The following is a 19,351-nucleotide window of genomic DNA, read 5'->3' as shown; positions in this document are numbered from 1 at the left end:
TGGCCCCAAACCTTCATTTTCGTCACCTGAAATTACTTTAAAGGTATTCTTAAAGTGCTAATTAAATTTTTTATTATTGAAAGGCTATACTTCACACTTTGACTGAGGTTCGCCATCTAGGATTTATTGAAAATGTGATTTGAACTATGATTATATGACCAACAACTATTGTCAAAACTAATTCCTTAATGACATTTTAATCTCCTTAAAATTAAATAATATTTCAAGCTATTGATTTGGTGTCCTGCTTTGGTCTGTCCAGCTGTTTTTAAAATACACAGTTCCTGGTTTTTAACAGCACTTAAAAGAGGTGTAAACACTCCTGCCAAGTATGTGAGTCAGACTTATCAAAACAAACTTTTTTTTTTCTCGAAAGTTGTAGACCAATAAATATCTTAACGTGACAGAGGCACCTGCCCGCAGTATCCTAATATTAAAATTAAGTACATCAGGTGCCTCAAATGTACCTGTTGATTCATGCTGAATTCCTGTTGCACAATATAGTTACAAACCCGCAGAGTAGCAAAGCCACAGGTATGTCTGTGTTTTTCATGTATTATCAATCCTGAACAGTGAGGTGCAAGCTGTCTACGTAACCTGTATTCAAAGGTACAGCTCCATGTGGCAAAATTCAAAATGCAGGATAAGATATCACTCACAAATTGTCTGACCAGTCATTTTAAACACTACGCAACAGCTACAACTGCAATACACTGTACAATAAATAATGGTTGAGCTCCTCCGTTATATTCTTATTATGGACACAAAATAGGTTTTTTTATCAGGAAAATGTTACTGAGCACATGTTGCTTCTGGCTTTTAAGGAGCGTTGGTCAGAAGTTCCGTTATTGTCACACTGCTTCCAGTTCTTACTGTTAAATGTGTGTTTTTATGTAAAGCACATTGAGTGGCCCCTGGGTATGAAATGTGCTATATAAATAAAGCTGCCTTGCCTTGTGAATGTGGGATTTCTGATCAGCCCTGAAGCCCTGGATCAGATCAGTGGGACAAATCTGCATGAGATTTGAGATTCCTTAATTAGCACAATAGTCTGTAGTCTATTGTGCTAATTAAGGAGGTGAAAACACTGTTTCTTATCTTCACAGGTATTAAAGGTATGGCCATCGGAAGCATTGAACATTTGGGTGGGACGATCTTGTGGGGCTGGGGAAGGGGGGCATACAACAAAGGGACTTGTCCCGCCCTCATATAATGCCTCGACACCCATGATAAAAGGTGCCCTGGAGTAATGTCTTTAACCCCTTACATTTACATATGAAATGTCACAGTATTTTACTATGAACTGTCCAAAAGAACACATAAATGCAAATATGGGAATTAAAAAACTAAAAACTTATCACATGAGAAATGTTGTTTCACATTTGAAATAGTTGTTTTAACACGTGATTTCTTACACATGTACTGATATTATGTGAAATAATAATTTGAAGTGTACAAAAATATTGTGCCTATTATGGGCAACATACTTAACCCCAAATTGCTCCCATTGCTGTGCCAACGGTGTGTGAATGGTCAGTTTCCTCCTGATGAGCAGGTTGGCACCCTGCGTGGTAGCCCCTGCCATCAGTGTATGAATGGGTGTGAATGGGTGAATGAGACATGTAGTGTAAAAGCGCTTTGATAAGTGGTCATGATGACTAGAAAAGCGCTATACAAATACAGTCCATTTACCATTTATTATATAAATTAAGCTCCAAATAATAGATGTGTTTTTTTTAAAGGTGCAAAAGCGGAGAATATTGCTGTCAGTGATACTTCTCTGTTTAAATAAAGTTAAAAAATACTGCAACTACCCAGAACAACATTGTTTAACAGTTGGTGACGTATATATTACATCAGCACAGTTGACAGTGTTTAAGTTTTTACTATGCAGCTTTTTCGAGCTGTTTAAGGAAATCAAACCAAGCCAGAGTCCCGGCACTTCTTTTCCAACATTTTAAGAGACCAGTCCAATCTTAAAAACCAAAAAGGTGAAGATGGTGACTTGAGTGTTTTGATAGTTTGAGCTGGTGTCATTGTTTGATTCATCAACTGATCTCATATTGGAGTCATTGCTCTTACTGAAAGGATCAGAAAGACGCCTCATGTTACATTTTGAAAATAAAACTGTGGTACCACCCCTAAAGCTCCACAGTAGAGACGTTTTCTTTGACACATAATGTGGTAGCAGTGCCACATCAGCTTGTTGGATCTTGCCCAGACATCGGTATGTAAGGAGGGAGGACAAATGATAGCAGTAACAGGGCTGAAGAAGGGGACCACAAGGTGCTGAGTGAAAACATAGTGTTTGATGACAGAGATTTAAAGTCAACAAGTTTGTTTTTTCCCCTCCCCCACAAATTCCTGTGCTTGTTGACATGGTTCAGTAAAGCAGACTTTTTGGTTTACGGGTCAGCTCAACTTTGACACATTACTAGCTACCTAAAAATGAAAAGAAATGAACTGAGAATCTTTAAAATGCTCAGTAGAGCTCAGGGGAGCAGCAGTGTCATTACACATAGTTATTTGATCCATAAAAAAATGGAAATAAAAATAATTAATAAAGCAGAACAGATGACTGGCACCATGTGATCCATGCAGCACACACAGAGGCTGAAGAAATCTTTGTTTTTTATCAGTAGAATTACCCAATAAAAAGCTTAAAGTCTGAGTCTCAGATACTCCACTTTTCTACTGTCAAACAACATCATTAAAACAGCACTTAATGAGAAACACACTAAATATCCAGGAGAGATGAATTTCACAACATGCAAGCTCTCACAAGAATGACTAGCTGTGCTCAGTCAATTATTGTGATAACGCTTACATCCTTTTTTATTTTATTTGGCAAATTTCTCAGATGAATCTTTAGTTTCTTCACTACAAGATGAACGTCTTTCTTGTCAGTGATATTCAAGGCCTGACACAAATCAGTTGATTTATTTTACACTGTAAACTTTTTAGAGCAGACATAACATATTTTTGTGATTTTCTCTCATGTTATAATGTCAGGCGTCTATGTAAAACTTGAGGTGAAGGAATATAAGCCAGGGCTTCAGTCTGCTCTGAGCACTCCATTTACAATGTTACCACTACCTTTGCGTCGAAATGACATCAGATAGGGCATACCCACAGCTGTCCATTAAGTAAGTCCATTAAGCCTTTGTTGCTAACATTGTTCCACGGGTTGTTTTGCATTGTCCACTCATATATTTCTGATTGGATTTGGGCTCGAGTTCATATTTTATGTAATGAATGAGAAAAAGAAGTGAAATCTGACTACCGCTGTTTTTTTTTTGGTAGCCTCTGAAACTGCCTAGGCTAAGGAGCAATTTCAAGGAGCTAACCAATCACAAAGGAGTGAGCTCACTGGACGTGGGCGGAGCCTCAAACTGCCTGTTTCATATAGAGGCTAAACTGAGGGGCTGCATAAATGGCCAGTATAAGATAATCATGCAAAGATATTCCAGTAGAGAGCCTTAATTTAAATATATACCTGGAAATGTGCATGATATGTCACCTTTGAGAACGTCCAATAAAACATCATAAAGGGTTAAATATTTTATAAAAACAATCATCCCTAACCCTCTCACTGCTATATTACTGAATGAAAGCTATTAAAAAATGACTAAACTTGGATTTGGATGTAGGATACAGTGGCTGACCCACAATGAAGTCTTTCAAAGACTCTGGGAGCTTATTAGTAACTGACTAACTTTATTGGGTTTTCTTTGAAGTTTTCACTTTGCTCCACATCAAAAGACTACTTCAGTTTCCTTATGACTGAAACCCAATATATTTATTTCCCAATACTGAGGTGAGCTGCATTCATGGCTGCATTCAGAGCTCTGAGCACAGGATGTCTATCAGGACTTTAGCTCCTCCCATCAGTGAGCAGCCAGCAAATCACTGGAAGCTGCACCATCTGATTAAAATATGTGACCTTTTCTTTTCTTTTTCTTTTTTTACTAAAATGACTGCTATTCCCAATTAGGATGAATTAAGTCCGAGCTGAGGGTTACACTGAGGTGATGGGTGGCAATACAATGTATTCCTGCAAGGCGGGCGAATCTTTTCGTTGCCACGTGATGTTTTTCTGCGTTCCTGAGGTCACCTGATGGGGCCGGACTCAATGCAAGGCTGTGTGGCCAAATCATATTCATGGAAGAGTAATTCTGGTCTGATTAAAAGCATCACTTCACCTATTCAACAGTTTTATTTGAGAAGCCCCCTTAACCCAACCCGGCGTACACAGAAACCGGCCTGTAGCCTTTCCGCACTGAAGGAGAACGGAGTACCAAAATCTTCTGACACTGAACACATTTAACACCAATACTTATTCAGATTGACCATTTTTTTTAAATTTGGATAAATGTGGATTTTTTAGCGTTATTAGCCAATTTGCACAATTGTGTGTTGAGGTTTTGACTAAAATCTGTGCATCTTTATGTTTACTCATGTTATTTCATGGTTCTTTCGTACAAGCCAAAGCCTTGTTGTGTGTTATTCATATTATGGATCCCATTTATTTGAGGTCAAGGTCAAAGTCAAGTAAGAATATAATGGACATTTCAGCTCTCACATGTAAATTATCCAAAACATAATATATATACTTGCAACGTTAGAGAAAAAAACCCATTAAAGCAAACCACAAAAGCTGCAAATAAAAAGCTCTAAAACAAACATTCATGTCATCCTAGCTGTTCAGTGTGTGTGAACTATTGTACCAACACTATGTTCGGTACAATAGTTCACAGTGTCCGTCGTCCTGCATAATCAGTAAACAGATGATCATAATAAACGGATATACGCCCTTTCTTGTGTTCCAGCCAGCCTCTCAGCTCCTCTGGATACTTTATTTATTCTCTGTTTATCAGTTTTCCCGACATTCCCACCACATTCCAGGATGTTGTCACACACAGATACACAAAACGGCTATAATCAATTTTTTTTTTTTAACACTAAGGGATCAAGTAACTGTATGTTATGTCAGCAGTGTGGCTTGTAGCAATGAATCTACACAGAAATTAACTTTATAGTGTATTTCAACTCATTGTTTTACTGTTTTGATTCACTCTCGCTGCTCTAGTAACTTTCAGCTGTAGCAGGCATCCGAAAAAACACTCTAAAACCCACAGTGCACTACTGGGCAAAGTTAGTGACTAGCTGGCAAACACAGTGGAGCATTTAGATATTTCCCTTAAGAGTTATTGGAGACCAGACCTGCACTAAAGGGTAAATATACATAAATATACGTACATATACATTCATCAGAAACATGACTCCAAATGAATGACAAAGTTGTTCTGTGTCTGCTATCTGTCTTGGTTTCACTTTAAAAGATGATACAAATATCAGTGTGTGTGTTCACTGCCTGTTTCTACTGCCCAAAAATGGCTAAAAAAATGCAGTAATTGAAAGGTTTAAAAATGATTCAGTGTCTGGCAGTGTTAATGTAACTGCTTTCATGGAATAGACTAATTTTCTGTAAGCATTTTTTCTAAAAGTTGCTGATGAAGCATTGCATGTGCCTCAGCTCACTAAAGCATCAATGTAACTGGGTCCCTTGCCAGTGGAAATTTGGAAAGAACTTGAAACTGAGAGATCTGGTTCATTAAGACGTAAAAGGAAAGTTGAAATTTCTTCTGTCTCGGTTTTGTTCCACTGGCAAACAGGTATCCAGACGACAAGGTCTGTTTCCTCTCTAAGATTTCCTGACATCAAAAGACAGTCTGAACCCCCCAAAATGTACAGTCTCTGATGTTATTACATAATGATCTATAAAAAGGTCATTATGTTTCCAGATGCTGACACTGGCCAAAGTCTAAACTTTAGCTCCATGTTGTACATATTACTGTTCTGCACCTGAATTTCAGGAGGGTTTACAATGCTATCAGTTTTTTCTTTTCTAGTCTTTTCTTTTCCTCTATGTCTGTATTGTTTTGCCTGCTTAATTTCAATAAAGTCTGATGATGCTTGCTTGTGATAAACAGCTGTATAAATAAATTACAGGACTTTGAACATGTATAATTAGATGCAGATACAGAGTAGACTGTAGCACCTGACCAGAGGTTTCCAACCTTTTTTTGCATCCTGAATTATATAATAATATAATATTAGTTTCCTCTTTTCTTAAGAATTTAGTGATTAAGCAGAATAATTCCCTCAGTATTTGTAAATTAGATTTATTTGGCTTTTGCTTCCACGTTGTCATGAAAAGGTCAAAGGTCACATGTAGCTGAGGTAGGCTACATTGTGTTGGTCTTTATAGAGGTTAAATGATCAAATTACAGGCAGCTCCTCTGATAAAAAACAAAAACAAACAACATATTAAAATCTGTATATGACATCTTGAATCCAGACTTATATATCAAATATTTATTAAACAGTGACATCCATGCTGTTACTTTTATTAACCCAGAATTTCCTTCTGCTCATGTCCAATCCAAGAAAATCTCACCACATCTGGACAGAAATATTTGACCCACTTGTTTTTCTTTGCACTTGTTCATTCTTGACCTGCCACTGTAATGTACAGCAGGGACACGAGCCTTTATGTGCCGAAGATAGAAAAAGCCACAACCACATAATTATAGAGCACTGTGGGTGTTTCCAAACTAGTTCACCATAATATCCTTTTGCTTTTTTTGTCTAAGCTGTAAAAAAGTCTCTAGCAGAATTCTGTTGTTACAGTAACTTGGCTCACATGTGATATAGTACTCATTGAAATCTCAGCAGTTTATCTGTACTGTATATGTGACATTTGACTTTAAGTGGTGGTGTGATGCTCGACTGGGACATCTGGTGAGCTAAGATGAAAAGACAAAACCTGAAGGGCTCAGATTTAAATATCTGATGTGTTTTTAAGCAACTACAACTGAAGTGACTCTGTCGCTGATGTTGACATCTGGCTTTTTTGTGGATGAAGGAAGAAGCAATAAAACACTAAAAAAAGAGATAAAAAAGTGTTTTTTGTTGTACATTTACTGCAGATAAATAAATGTTTTCAAAGAGTAACCACAAACATTAGCAGCATCTGTCATATGTGCTTATTTTGAAAAATAAATACATAAATTAGCACTCATGTTGCACATTTTTAAATTAATATCAGATGTTTTTGTTAGTTGTTGATAGGCAGTTTATATGGATTTAAATTCCTGCAGTTTTAGTCTCATTTTACTTTTAACAGCCACCACAAAGCCATAACAAATCATCCAAAAACTAATTATATTATATGATTATAATAAACAGTCGCACTGCAACTGTGATTCTCATCCAAAGTTATTCACAAAAATAAACAAACAAACAAAAAATGATGCACTGTAGATTTTATTTAAAGTTTTTCTACATTCATTGCTTTGGTGTATCAAAAGTATATGAATCAGAGACACTCATAACCCATCTAATATGCTGTGTGGATATGCAAATATTATATAACAGGTGTGCAACATAAACATTTCCATCAGTTTACTAATACAGTAAATATGGGGCATATTTTGGTCAGATGATAAAATAATTTTTCAATTAGCAACTCAAACTTTGGCAATAACATATGAACAAGACAAACAAAGAAGAAACACACACAACAGGTTACAGTGGTTTACAATATCACACAAAATATAAAAAAACAAACATGTCAGTGATATACAAGTGCTGTGTTTCCATGATGTATTTGTATTTTTGCTCCCACATCGTTGTGTTAACATACCTCCAAACAACTGTCATGGTCACATTATGCAAACTTTGATCAAAATCACATCGTAAGAAGATCCCAAATCCACATGTTACGATTTATAATGTCTAAAATAAAATTCCAACTAACAAAAAAAACATAATAAGGAAGTTCAGGGTTTTGAGAAGGTACAAGATTCCAGTTTGTGTTGCACAGACACAGATATAACACAGGAGTAGCTATGCTAAATATCTGTATGTAAACAAAGTGCTGCTGTGTAAATAAAGTTTTATTGTTGCCATTCTTCATTTTTTGGCTAAAAAGGATTGTTCAGCCCTGAGTGCTGCACTGCCATTTGCACCATGTTTGAACTGAATTTGTTCTGTACAGCAGCTATTAACAGGGTTTACTATTTTTTGTCAGATGAATACAAGAAAATAAGTCAAAATGTGGACTTTAAGGCTTCTGTCTCAGTCTCTGTAAATGTCTGGAGACCGTTTCTATCATGGCTTTGGTGTGCACGTCCTCAGGGTGAGGTCACTGCTTATCACTACCAGAGAGGCACAATCTCCATATGACAGCCGGTTTCTATAAATAAACAAATTTGACATGTCCACCTTGTAACAAAACAACTGCTTCCCTCTGAAATTTATAAATGCAAAATAAAATTAAGATTTAGATGTTATGCCAACATTTCATTTTAAAATCAATCAATTTCCTAACAAAAAGAGACATTAGAACATAAAGCAGCCTAAACCAAGTGGTGAGCACACAAGTGCTGCACACCTGCTTTGAGAAATAAGCAAAGCATGGCTGCAGGGATCAGAAAAGACATTACTGTTAGTTAAATAATAGTTTATGTTGGTTTCTTGTGGATGCTCCTCATGTCTGCAGGAGCAAGCAAGAGGAAAAGACACCAACTCAGTTATAAAAGACTATCAATGAGGTGCAGTTAAGGCACATTCTGGGAAAATTTTAACTCCTAAAGGCAAGCAGATTAGGCAGCAGTGGTGCTTTTTTGGTGCAAATATGAAGATTCCCATACATATAGAATGAGTAACTTTTTGAGTGTATGCTCTTCAAGCAGAGTGAACGCAGACGTAGAAGTTTTTTTGCTCCTCCCAGTAGTGAAGCTCATCGGAGAAGCTCCAGGAGCAGGCCAGGTCTTTGCTGGTTTTGACTGTGTGGACCACGCAGGAGCCGGGCAGCTGCTCAAACAACAGCTCTGCGACACTCACCACTGTGACTTTCTTCTGACTGTCGATCAGTTGCTGGATGTGATTCTTATCCACAGGCTCAGAGGAGGAGCTGTAGGACACCACAACATTAAGTTTCTCATCCGATGAAGAAACGTGGAAGCGACTCTTCCCTGTGGGGCAGTGGAAATCCTTCTTGTTTGTGAACAGACCTGAAGGGGACCTGAAAACACGCACAGACCAGCCCACCCAGTCATACTTCTTCTTTAGTTTCTCTATGAGAGCATCAGCTAGCTGCTGGTTGCTTAAGTCCGCCTGGTCTCTCACCAGTCGACGAGACTCCAGCTCAGCCTGTTTGGGGAAGCTGACGATGCAGTCTTCGATCACAGCATTCATTTTAACCTGGACAGCCTTCATCTTCTCACCCCAGTCTTTCAGGAGCTCCTCCTCCTCGCCATACTCCTTTAGAGCAGCGTGACCCAACAGCGCGATGAGCCCGATGCAGAACAGCTTCTTCAGCCTGGCGCAGAAGTCTTCCATCGCCCGGCGACTTTTCTCCTCGTAGTTCAGGGTGATCTCGAGCACAGACTCCCCAGAGAAGTTATCTCCCGTCACAGCGTTGTAGAGGGTGTTCAGGTTTTTGTCCCCCCCGGTCTTGGCAAAATGTTCCAAGAAAAGCTTCTTCTTGACCTCCCTGAACTTAGGTTTGGCGTTGAGGATGTCCATGTACTTCCTGAACTGATTTGTGATGTTTTCCTCCACTGAGAAATACGCAGCATCCACCCCACTTTTCTTGATCTCATCGTTGATCCGCTGAATCTCCTCCGAGACCACCTCCAGACGCTCACGGACTTTCTGGAACTGCTCCTTCATGAACGCAGCCTCTTTGCTCTCCACGTTGTCCAGAGCCAGTTTAACAATGGGGGCAGCGATGGAGAAAACGGGGAAGAGGTCACCGGCGATACTGGCCACTGCTTCAGCGCCCTGCTCAAACACTTCCATCACGTTCTCCACCACGTTCTTCTTGTCTGCTATAAGCTTTTGTAGCTGGTCTGCCATGTTTGCTGATGTTACTCGGACTTATTCTGACAAGAGGAGAGACAGTCAAAATGATTCATGTGTTAATATTTAAGCTACTTTTAAGTTCAGAGCACAATACAAACTGAGGTTTAAAAAAAGTGGAGAAAGTGTCACCCATTTTAGCTTAAAAATTTAGTAAATGTTTCCTTGGTATACTTACAGCTCTGTTCCAGTGTCGTTGAACTGTGGCCTGCTCTCTTGCTTCTCTTACAACACAGCAGAAACTGATAAGGAAAGAGAGAAACAGTCAAGTGAGCTTCAGTGCTGACTGCTGGTCACACCCAGTTAGCAATGAGTCAACAACGCAAAGGGAATTCAGCATTGACGGATGACAGGTATGGGTTGAACTGTATGAATGTTAAGTGTATGTTTACTGTGAGGAAATCCCAAAAACACATTGTGGACATAGTGAGGATAGCAAAAAGCTGTTAATTAACAATGCACTGACTCTGTTATGTAATATCAACACAATATGGAACAACACAGTCCAGCTTCTAACAAAGCTTAAATCACTTTTTCACTGGACTCACATTTTTAAAATAGAGAAATTACAAATGTGTAGATTAAAATTAGGAAAATGATGTGCTTGAAATATTTAGAGCCACTCATCAACCAGTCTGTTAATAATGTCAATAATAAACTTAAGGGAAAAGCTAAAGATAACCCCTTTAAGGGTCACTAATGAACCCCTTATATGTTCCTTTTTAATCTGTAATATACCTGAGACATAAAAATATTATGTGTTAATTAGTGAGATTTAGTGCTGGTAAACTGATTTTTGTTTCCTTTGGACAGAGCCAGGCTAGCTGTTTCGCCCTGATTACATGTCTATTTATGCTATGTTAAGCTAACAGGCTACTGGAAACAAGGGAAAACAACCTGGCTCTGTTCAAACAAAATCCACCAATTAACGCCTTTAAAATGTCACTAAATAACACATTATATCTTGCTTTTTAATATGTACCAAACCTGAAAAATCTGAATGTTACATGTTAATTAGTGACATTTATTGTTTAAGAGCTGGTAAAAAGATTTCCCTAGTTGTTTTCCCCCAATTTAATTTACTGTATATGTATGCTAAGCTAAGCTAAGCAGGCTACTGACTCCAACTTTACCTGAACACACAAATATGGGAGTGGTATTTATCTTCATAAACTTTTTTTTATTTCTCCAAATGTCAAAGTAGTCCTTTAAATTTAAGTTGAAGGGATGAGTGGTTGTAAAAGCACTTAGAATGAAATCATGCATAACAACAGGTCTATTTCCATGAAAACTGAGGAACCCCATAACAATGACGACTGTGTGAAAGCTCTAGGAAGAGCTATTCTTCTTCAATAAGTGGTGTTTGAGTTGGATTGTCCAAGTGTTGTTACTCTACACACTACCTAATAAAGACAATGTTACATTTTCACTTGGAGGGTAAATAATTGATCTCAGTAGTAGAAATATACAAAATACTAATACACAAAATATTACAAAGAAGTTTTCTGTGATCCTGGGTGATTGCTGATATGGAGGACATGACCTCCTGTCTCCCTGCCTGGAATTCACTTCACTTGAGGAATCTTAATCTTCCTCCAAAGGCTAGAAGCCAGAGAAATCAATCTGAAACTGTGTTGACTGTGTGAGCATCACAGTCTGTGTTCTTGGGCATGTTCAGACACGTCCTTTAGGAAAAAATGGAAAATTCAGGTAATCCAATTTTGGTGCATAATCACTATACACTCATCCACTGACAAAAAAGGGGCATGTCTACACATGTTTTAATACAGGTTTCTGACCTTCACAGTGTTGTCCAGTGTTGTTTTGTGTGGTTTGTTTTGGCTGACTGAAGGAGAAGCAGTAGTTTCTCCTTCAGCTAGCCCAGTCAGCGAGCGTGGGAAGTGATTAAGTGGAAGAGGTTAAACTTGCTGGGCAAGGGTGCATTTTCCAGTGTAACTCAGCAAGTTACCACAGCAACAAGACAATGGAAAATAATCAGTCAGCTCATTCCTCTCCCTGCTCAGGTCTGTCCCAAGGGGGTTTGTCTCGCTAGACTGCAGAGGATAGCTTGATGTATCGCACACCTCTGCAGCTGTCAGACACATCTGGAGGCCTCCACAGACAAAATGGAGACTAGACTAGATTGATTGAATTCCAACACTGATATACAGGTTGGACTAAAGATATCCGGTTTTAGGTGTGTGCACAAATAAAGGAATAGTTAAACATTTTAGGAAATATGCATATTCATTTTCTTGGTGAGAGGTCAGATGAGGAGAAGACTCTCATGTCATTACAGTAAAAATGAATGAGAGACAATTAGCTTATCTTAGCATAAAGACTACATATATTCCTTATTTGTTGCTTGTTTACAAAAGTCAGAGTAAAAATGACATCTTGTCTTTTTGGGGGGGTTTGTGTGCCTGACTGCTTCTTGGCTAGAGGCAGAGACCCCCCCCACCACCCACTTGCGGTTTTAATATGGATTAAGCAAATGAGGTGTAACATGTTAATTAGGGAGCTTTACAGGTGCTGGTAGGCATCTTTGTGCTAAATTAAGCTAACTAGCTCCTGGATTTATATTTGCATAACAGTGAGTGGCATCAATCGTCTCATCTTTCTGCAACAGAAGTCAATCAGTGTATTTCACAACATATCAAACAATTCCTTTAAAACAAGCCTTTGAATCTCAACTACATATCTTTAAAACTGGTATAGTTGTGAAATTCGAATCATTTCCTTCTAAGACTTGAGTATAAAAACAACAAAGTACAAGAAATTCAAGCTGGATGTTAAAGCTTTTACAGTTACTGTATCTCATTTGATTTGATGTGTTAAAACTGTGATTCCTGTTTTCCCTCTGTTGGTCTCTCTCTTTCTCTGGGTCCCATGGGATGTGTAACTGCACTCTGAGTGCATGTGAAGCACCTTCACACAGACAATTCAAACATAAAAGTGAGAGAAGAAATCACATTTTCAGAGACAAAGAGCTGGAGGTGCATCTACAGTTCGCTTAACAGATATATGGATGCCCACACAAGCATAAAAAGTCAGATTTCCACTTCGGCCAATATTCAGTGACATATAGTTGTACAAAGTTCAGTACAGTTTTGAGGTAGGCTTCATGTACTTCACCTGAGTATTTCCACGTCATGTTTACACTTTACACTGTCAATCTTGTACATTCCAGCCATTTTGGATTGTAACCCCTTACAAAAAGCCCGGCCTGTCTAGTTGGGGCTCCTTGTCATATTTCAGATGTTTGCACTTCCAACAAATAGAGATTTCCCTCTACTTCTCAGATGGTTATTTAAATAGTGGTTTGAGGACCATATATGCACAATAATCCATTATTTCACAAAAATGTAAGATCTGAAGAAGGATTTAAAAAAAAGTCCTACCCCAATAATCATCTCACGCCCCATCAGATTTATGTTGTGACTCTTTGGAGGGGGCCTGACCCCTAGGTTGGGAACCACTGGACTAAACTACCTAAAGGCTAGCTCCATCTCAAGCAGCTACAACAGTAACATGATGAATACACACAGATGCATCAGTAACAATCTAATAATACAACATATAATAATAAAAATACAATATCAGTCAAAGTGTACACCTTTCTGCAGTACTTTTAATTTTGATAACATACATTTTGCTGATTGCTTATGCAACATTTTAAATGCAGGACTTTTACTTGTACAGTAAGGTACAAGGTATTAGTACTTTTACTTAAATAAATAATCTGAATACACTTTATATCACTGTTAATATACAGTTTTATGAAACGTACTGATTGCAAACAGCATCCACACACTGACAACATGATCATTGCATCACATGTTATGAGCACAATTGTGTTTAACAGCATTGGAGATTATGATAAAAAACCAAAGAACTCTGAATTGAAACACATCATGTGCATGCTGCCATATATTTCAGACAGAAAATAGAGAATGGCTCTGAAAAAGTTGGTTGCATTTATGTTAACGCTGGAGCTTCCTCTGACTGGAGAGATGACCAAACCCTCCCTCCCACAGCTGACCGAGGAAAACTAAACGCTCTGTTAATGCGCCCTCTTAATGGAAAATGTATCGATCGGTGCGTGTTCAAGGGCTCTAATTGTATCATTTTACAGCCAAAGGACAGAAAGCCAAACAAACATCGCAGGTTAACACCACAGATTAGGTTTTTATTACAACGCAACACAAGTGGATAACACGCCTTTTAAAAAGTTGGGCACTTCCTGGAAAAAAGTACAGCGGTGGCACCACACTTGGCAAACAACGCCCATAAAAGTAGACTGTTTTCGTTTTATCTGCATTAAAATGTGCAGATGCTTCTAATCACCCACTTCACTTTATTAAATGAAGCTGCGTTAACAAAAAAATATGAAAGCGCACTCGATATTAAATACCATTACGCTGCGTCAAAGAGGAAAAATGCTCGATTATGTAACGAGAGACTTGAGTGAAGTCGATAAAGAGGAATCGATCATTATCTTTTAAAGTGTCCTATCATTACCACGTAGTTAACATAACTGTGTCTGTCCACAATGAGACATAATTTTAACAGAAATGAACTCACCTTAAAAAAGTTTGCGGAAGAAACACACTAACTTGCAGGCTGTTTGTCTTTCCTATTGGTCATGTGGCTCTCATATTACAGACAAGAGGCACACCCAGTCAGACAGAAAGAAAAAAAAACTTGGGTGGTAGAAAAAAAAAACCCATTATAGGTTGTTACAGATCAACCTCCACCCATTTGTCAAATAATGCCACGTTATTAAAGCATTAACTGCTGCAGGAGGTTATTTGAATTTGTTCTGACTAGAAATACAGTCAGCAGATTATTATGCCTCCTTTCTTAGTCATAATTTGATTGTTTTTATATAATAGTTTTTTGTTACTGAAATTGAAAAAAACGGAGTAGCCTAATGATGATGATGACAAAAATATTCATATGTTGTTGTTTATTACAAATAAAAGTAAAATATAAATAAGTATTTTGATGAAGATTGGCAGTGAAGTATTGCACAAAAAGCAGCACAAATATTAAAATAGATGTCTTTATGCACATTTATATGAAAGAGAGGGCAATAAGAAGAAAACCTTCTATAGTATATTATTTATTTTGATATATATGATGTATAGATGGTACATTTTTTGTTGGAAAAGCAATTGAAACTATTAAAGAATCAAGTAAACAATAATAAAAAAAACAACTTCAACTCAAAGTCAAATTGCTCGCTTGTTCTGGAGCTTTTGATCATATCACACAGTCTTCATCAGCAGCTTTTCACTATTCTGAGTACCTCAGGTCTTCTGATCCATGTTGATTTAAATGAGTCATTTTTGGGAATTAAGCTTATTCACTAACTCGCAGAGAGTTATATGAGAAGATTGACACCACTCTCATTTCTGTCCCTTAAATATGGAGTTAGAGGCAGGAGATGGTTAGCTTAGCTTGGCGTAAAGCCTAAAAGCAATGGAGAAACAGCTAGTGTGGTACTGTCCAAAGGTAAAGGTAAAACCGGGTTACCAGCACCTCTGAAGCTCACTTATTAACACCTAAGATATCTTTTGTTTAATGTTTACAAAACCAAAGTGTAAAATAAAGAAGTTGCAATTTCATGGGGTTATGTGTCAAGACTTACTGCTCAAGGTCCATTTACTTGCTTGTTTTATAGCTTTCAAAGTTCAAGGATGAGCTGTGAAAGTCAAAATAACCAAAAAGAATTCAAATCCAAATGGACAAATCAGGGTACGTCCTCACATTACAAATCCATTGACACCTTCAATCAGTCCTGCTGTTTGATTAACAACATTGCATTACATTACATTGGTCCTACACACCGATTGGTAAAGGGTACCCGGCATGGCAAAGTCTCTGGAGACTGACACTCTGATATCATCTCTCAATCGTCCTATCACCCAGCCCCGGTAAAAATCATTATATGTTTCATAACAGTAAAGAGAAGCTGTATAGAGATGTATGTATGGCTCTGAACCTTCTATAACACCCTCAAGCTGTGGTATCATCATCAGCTGAGGAAAGATACAGAATAAGAATAAAAAATCAAAAGAGTTAGAAAATGATTCACAAACCAGAACCCAAAAAGAGCAGATTATGCATCAGCACAGACAATATTTATGAATAGTTTTCTGTATTTCTATAAAAGCATTTCCAGGATTCTGTGAAGACATTCATTAACATATCTGTAGCTCATATCCTCCCACACGCAGCTACACTTTACATTACTCTTTGAACCTACTCTGGGTGAATACACAGGTAGGCTCTTTTGTGTTTCCCATAGTAATAACATTCCACATCAAAGTTGTTGGTCTCCACCACGTCCTTGTAATGGCTGACAGCGTGGACCAGGCAGTTGGGGAATTCCTTGTTCAAATTAAGAGCCACTGCCATCATGTTGCCCTTTAGCTTCTGCTGCTCAATCTGCTCCCTGATCTTACTCTTGTCAATGGGATTGGGGTTACTGCAGAAAGAGATCACCACTTTGATCTTGTTCTTGGTCAAAATGTCAAACCAGTTGGCTCCACGACTTCCATGGTATTTCTTTCCTGCCAGCCAGTTGAAAAAGAAAATGCGCTCCCTGTCGCTGAAGGCCCTGACAGACCAGTTCACCCAATCGTATTTCTTAGCGAGTGAATCCAGAAGGGATTTGGTGAAGTCGGAGCTGACTGTGCCGGGGTTCTCCTGAACTAGGTGCTCCATATCCAGCTTGGCTTGATCTGCAAAATGATCTGTGCAGTCATCCACAGCTGCTTTCATTCGTTTCTCCACATCCTCCATCCGGTCTTGCCACTTCTTCACCATCTCCTCCCCGACTGCTCCTTCCTTGAGTGCAGCATGGCCCATGACAGAGATAATGCCCACCACAAAGAGCTTTTTCAGCCGGGCGCAGAAATCTTCAACTGCCCTTCTGCCTCTCTGCTCTGTGGTGACTACTGTTTCCAGCATAGGGTCTCCTGAGGTATTCTCCCCAGTGACAGCATTGTAAAGGGCGTCCAAGTTCAAATCGCCATCGGTGTTCTCGTAATGGCTGAGGAACTTCTCCATCTTCTTCTCCTTGAACTTTGGCTTGGCGTTGACAAAGTCCTGGAACTTTTCATACTGGCTGAGCATCTGCGCCTCTCGATCAAAGTTCTGCTTGTTCATCGACGTCCTCTGCAGCTCCAGTGCAATTTTGTCAATCTCATCTTGGATCCCCTCGAGTTTCTGGTTGACCTTGTCGAACTGCTGCTGCATGTAACGAGACTCTTTGCTGTCCGGGTTGCTGAGTAGCTCAGCTGAAGCCACGAACACAGCCTCCAAGACAGGGTGAAGCTGGCCCACAGTGGAAGCAAGCACTTCAGAAGCTTGCCCCATGATCTCCACACCTTTCTCGATCTTGTCCCTGTTCTGCACGAGCCAATTTGCCACACTGCTCATCTTTATTTTTTATCTAATTCACACTTAGTAATAAAATGGGGGGTTTTCCACAGCCAGACACTTTGCTGGTACCTGAAAGAAGAAGAGACATAAAACCCTTGTAAAGTTCATTATCATGTGATTATATGACAGGTAATTTCTTTTTCCGTTACATTTTGCAAAGCAGATATAATCAGCTGGCATAAAGTCATTTTTTTCTCACAGGACATTTACCTGGCAAACAAAACCCTACTACAACAAAGCAAATAGCAGGTCATGTCATCACATGTAGGCATCCAGCTTCATGCCACACCCTCAGAGCTTCAGTAAATGACTTGTTTTAAGCCTTGGTGGCAATGACACATATTAAAAAACCTCAAGAAAGTTCACAAACGTGGCACACATGATGGCAGTTCAGAGTAAATATCAAACATAGAATGTGTACTCATGAATTGTGGCGTGACGTATTGTGCAATATTGCAGTACTGCCCTCTGGGATGTCACTTTTTTACTGCTGTAACAATAGCCAAGAGCCTAAGTAAACACAGATGTTCACAACATGGGAAAAGGGGAATTTACTTTGGTAACGATAGCATGATTTTCTATGTAAAATACTCAAGAGACATGAGCTAACGTAATTCCCATCCCCTGGAGCCTGTATCCAGTTCAGAAAAAAAGGCACACCCAGGTCTGAGAGAAGAAAATCCCCACCAATGCACTTGTTCAACAATGCAGTAACACTTCCCTCCTCATTACTGCCTTTAATGTAAATTCAACCAAACACATGCAAATATGTTTTTAGGGGGTTTTACATGAAAAAGAGGCAAATACTTGTTTACATGTAAGCACAAAACATGGGCTTACCGATAATTGCTGCAGTTATGAGATCAGTGGTGTCATTTTACAGCCTTTCCTATCACTACACTAATTAGATTGACTTTATTCAGTCACATGCCATCAGTGTCTTTTACATTTTTGTTCTACATTTCCATGTGAACCAGATGCTGAAAATAACAAAAAGTGCACAATTCAAATTTGAATTTGTAATTACATAAAATAATGAAATATCATTCTAATCTAAAGGAGGAAAAGCACTGAAAGAAAAATACTTACTGGGTAATTTTGTTGGGTTTGTGCTTGAAAATATCTTCCCTTGTAAAACAACAATTAAAAAAAAAAGTTGGTCTTCTTTTAAGGTGAAATATATTTTTGTCAAAGGGAAAAAAGGCGAGTCCCAGACAGCACCTCAGACACTGGCTTCCCTTTCCAGTGTGATATGCTAGAGACCACGTACACAAGTCCTTAACAAGACCAGATCCCCCAAAGGACTCATTTCTACTTCTGAAATGCCATTTTTAAGTTGCAAAAAAACAAAAATAAAGCAAAAATAGAGGACTTTACAAAAAACATCCCCCCAAAGCTCTTAAGACAGGTCAACTCCAATAAAGGTCAGAAAAGCTGAATAAATAAAATGAAATATTGACTTTTGTTTTCTTTCTTTCTTTCTTTCTTTCTTTCTTTCTTTCTTTCTTTCTTTCTTTCTTTCTTTCTTTCTTTCTTTCTTTCTTGTCTGTATGTCTGTCTGTCTTTCTTCCTCACTATCTTCAATTTCTCATTTTAGCAAGAAAAAAGAAGATGTTAAAGCAGTGAAGTTAATGAGAGAGATGCTGAATAAACAATTAAAGCAGAAAATAAGAAAAAACTCACAGTTTTAGGTAAATATCCAGTGGGCTACAGTCCAGTTATCCAGTAGTCCAGTTGTGCCTGTGAGCACCAGGCTCCTTGGGATGTATATATACACTCTCTCTCTCTCTCCCTCTCCCTCTCCCAGTTTCTGCCTCTCTCTCTCTCTATCTCGTCACTCCCCCTTTGGAACTCCTCCATCCCGTTCCAGCATTCCTCAGAAACCCACTCAGATGGATGACGGGCCGGCACTGACACAGATAACATCCTGTACACCATGCACCCTGGGAAAAATTTAAATAAAAGAGGA

General features: G+C 38.5%; 1 protein-coding gene across 4 annotated transcripts; it reads right to left on the bottom strand.

The window, feature by feature from the left end:
* Positions 1–7,333: 7,333 nt before the first annotated feature.
* Positions 7,334–19,140, bottom strand: LOC133983649 (protein rapunzel-like). Of its 4 annotated transcripts, XR_009925379.1 has the most exons (4): positions 19,066–19,140; positions 14,515–17,451; positions 10,109–10,172; positions 9,923–9,953 (listed from the first exon to the last, which is right to left on the bottom strand). XR_009925379.1 is itself a non-coding variant. In XM_062422804.1 (3 exons), exon 3 carries the CDS (start codon positions 9,925–9,927, stop codon positions 8,752–8,754), a length of 1,176 nt encoding a protein of 391 aa, XP_062278788.1. In that variant the 5' UTR covers positions 9,928–9,953; positions 10,109–10,172; positions 19,066–19,105; the 3' UTR covers positions 7,334–8,751. The 4 variants fall into 4 exon arrangements, 3 of the variants coding, with proteins under 3 accessions (XP_062278788.1, XP_062278787.1, XP_062278786.1); XM_062422804.1 differs by lacking the exon at positions 14,515–17,451 and having other exon boundaries at positions 7,334–9,953; positions 19,066–19,105; XM_062422803.1 differs by lacking the exon at positions 19,066–19,140 and having other exon boundaries at positions 7,334–9,953; positions 14,515–16,177.
* Positions 19,141–19,351: the final 211 nt, after the last annotated feature.

The sequence above is a fragment of the Scomber scombrus genome, chromosome 7 (genome assembly GCF_963691925.1).
Source record: "Scomber scombrus chromosome 7, fScoSco1.1, whole genome shotgun sequence".
NCBI classification, from domain to species: domain Eukaryota; kingdom Metazoa; phylum Chordata; class Actinopteri; order Scombriformes; family Scombridae; genus Scomber; species Scomber scombrus.
This window is presented reverse-complemented; position numbering and strand designations above follow the sequence as displayed.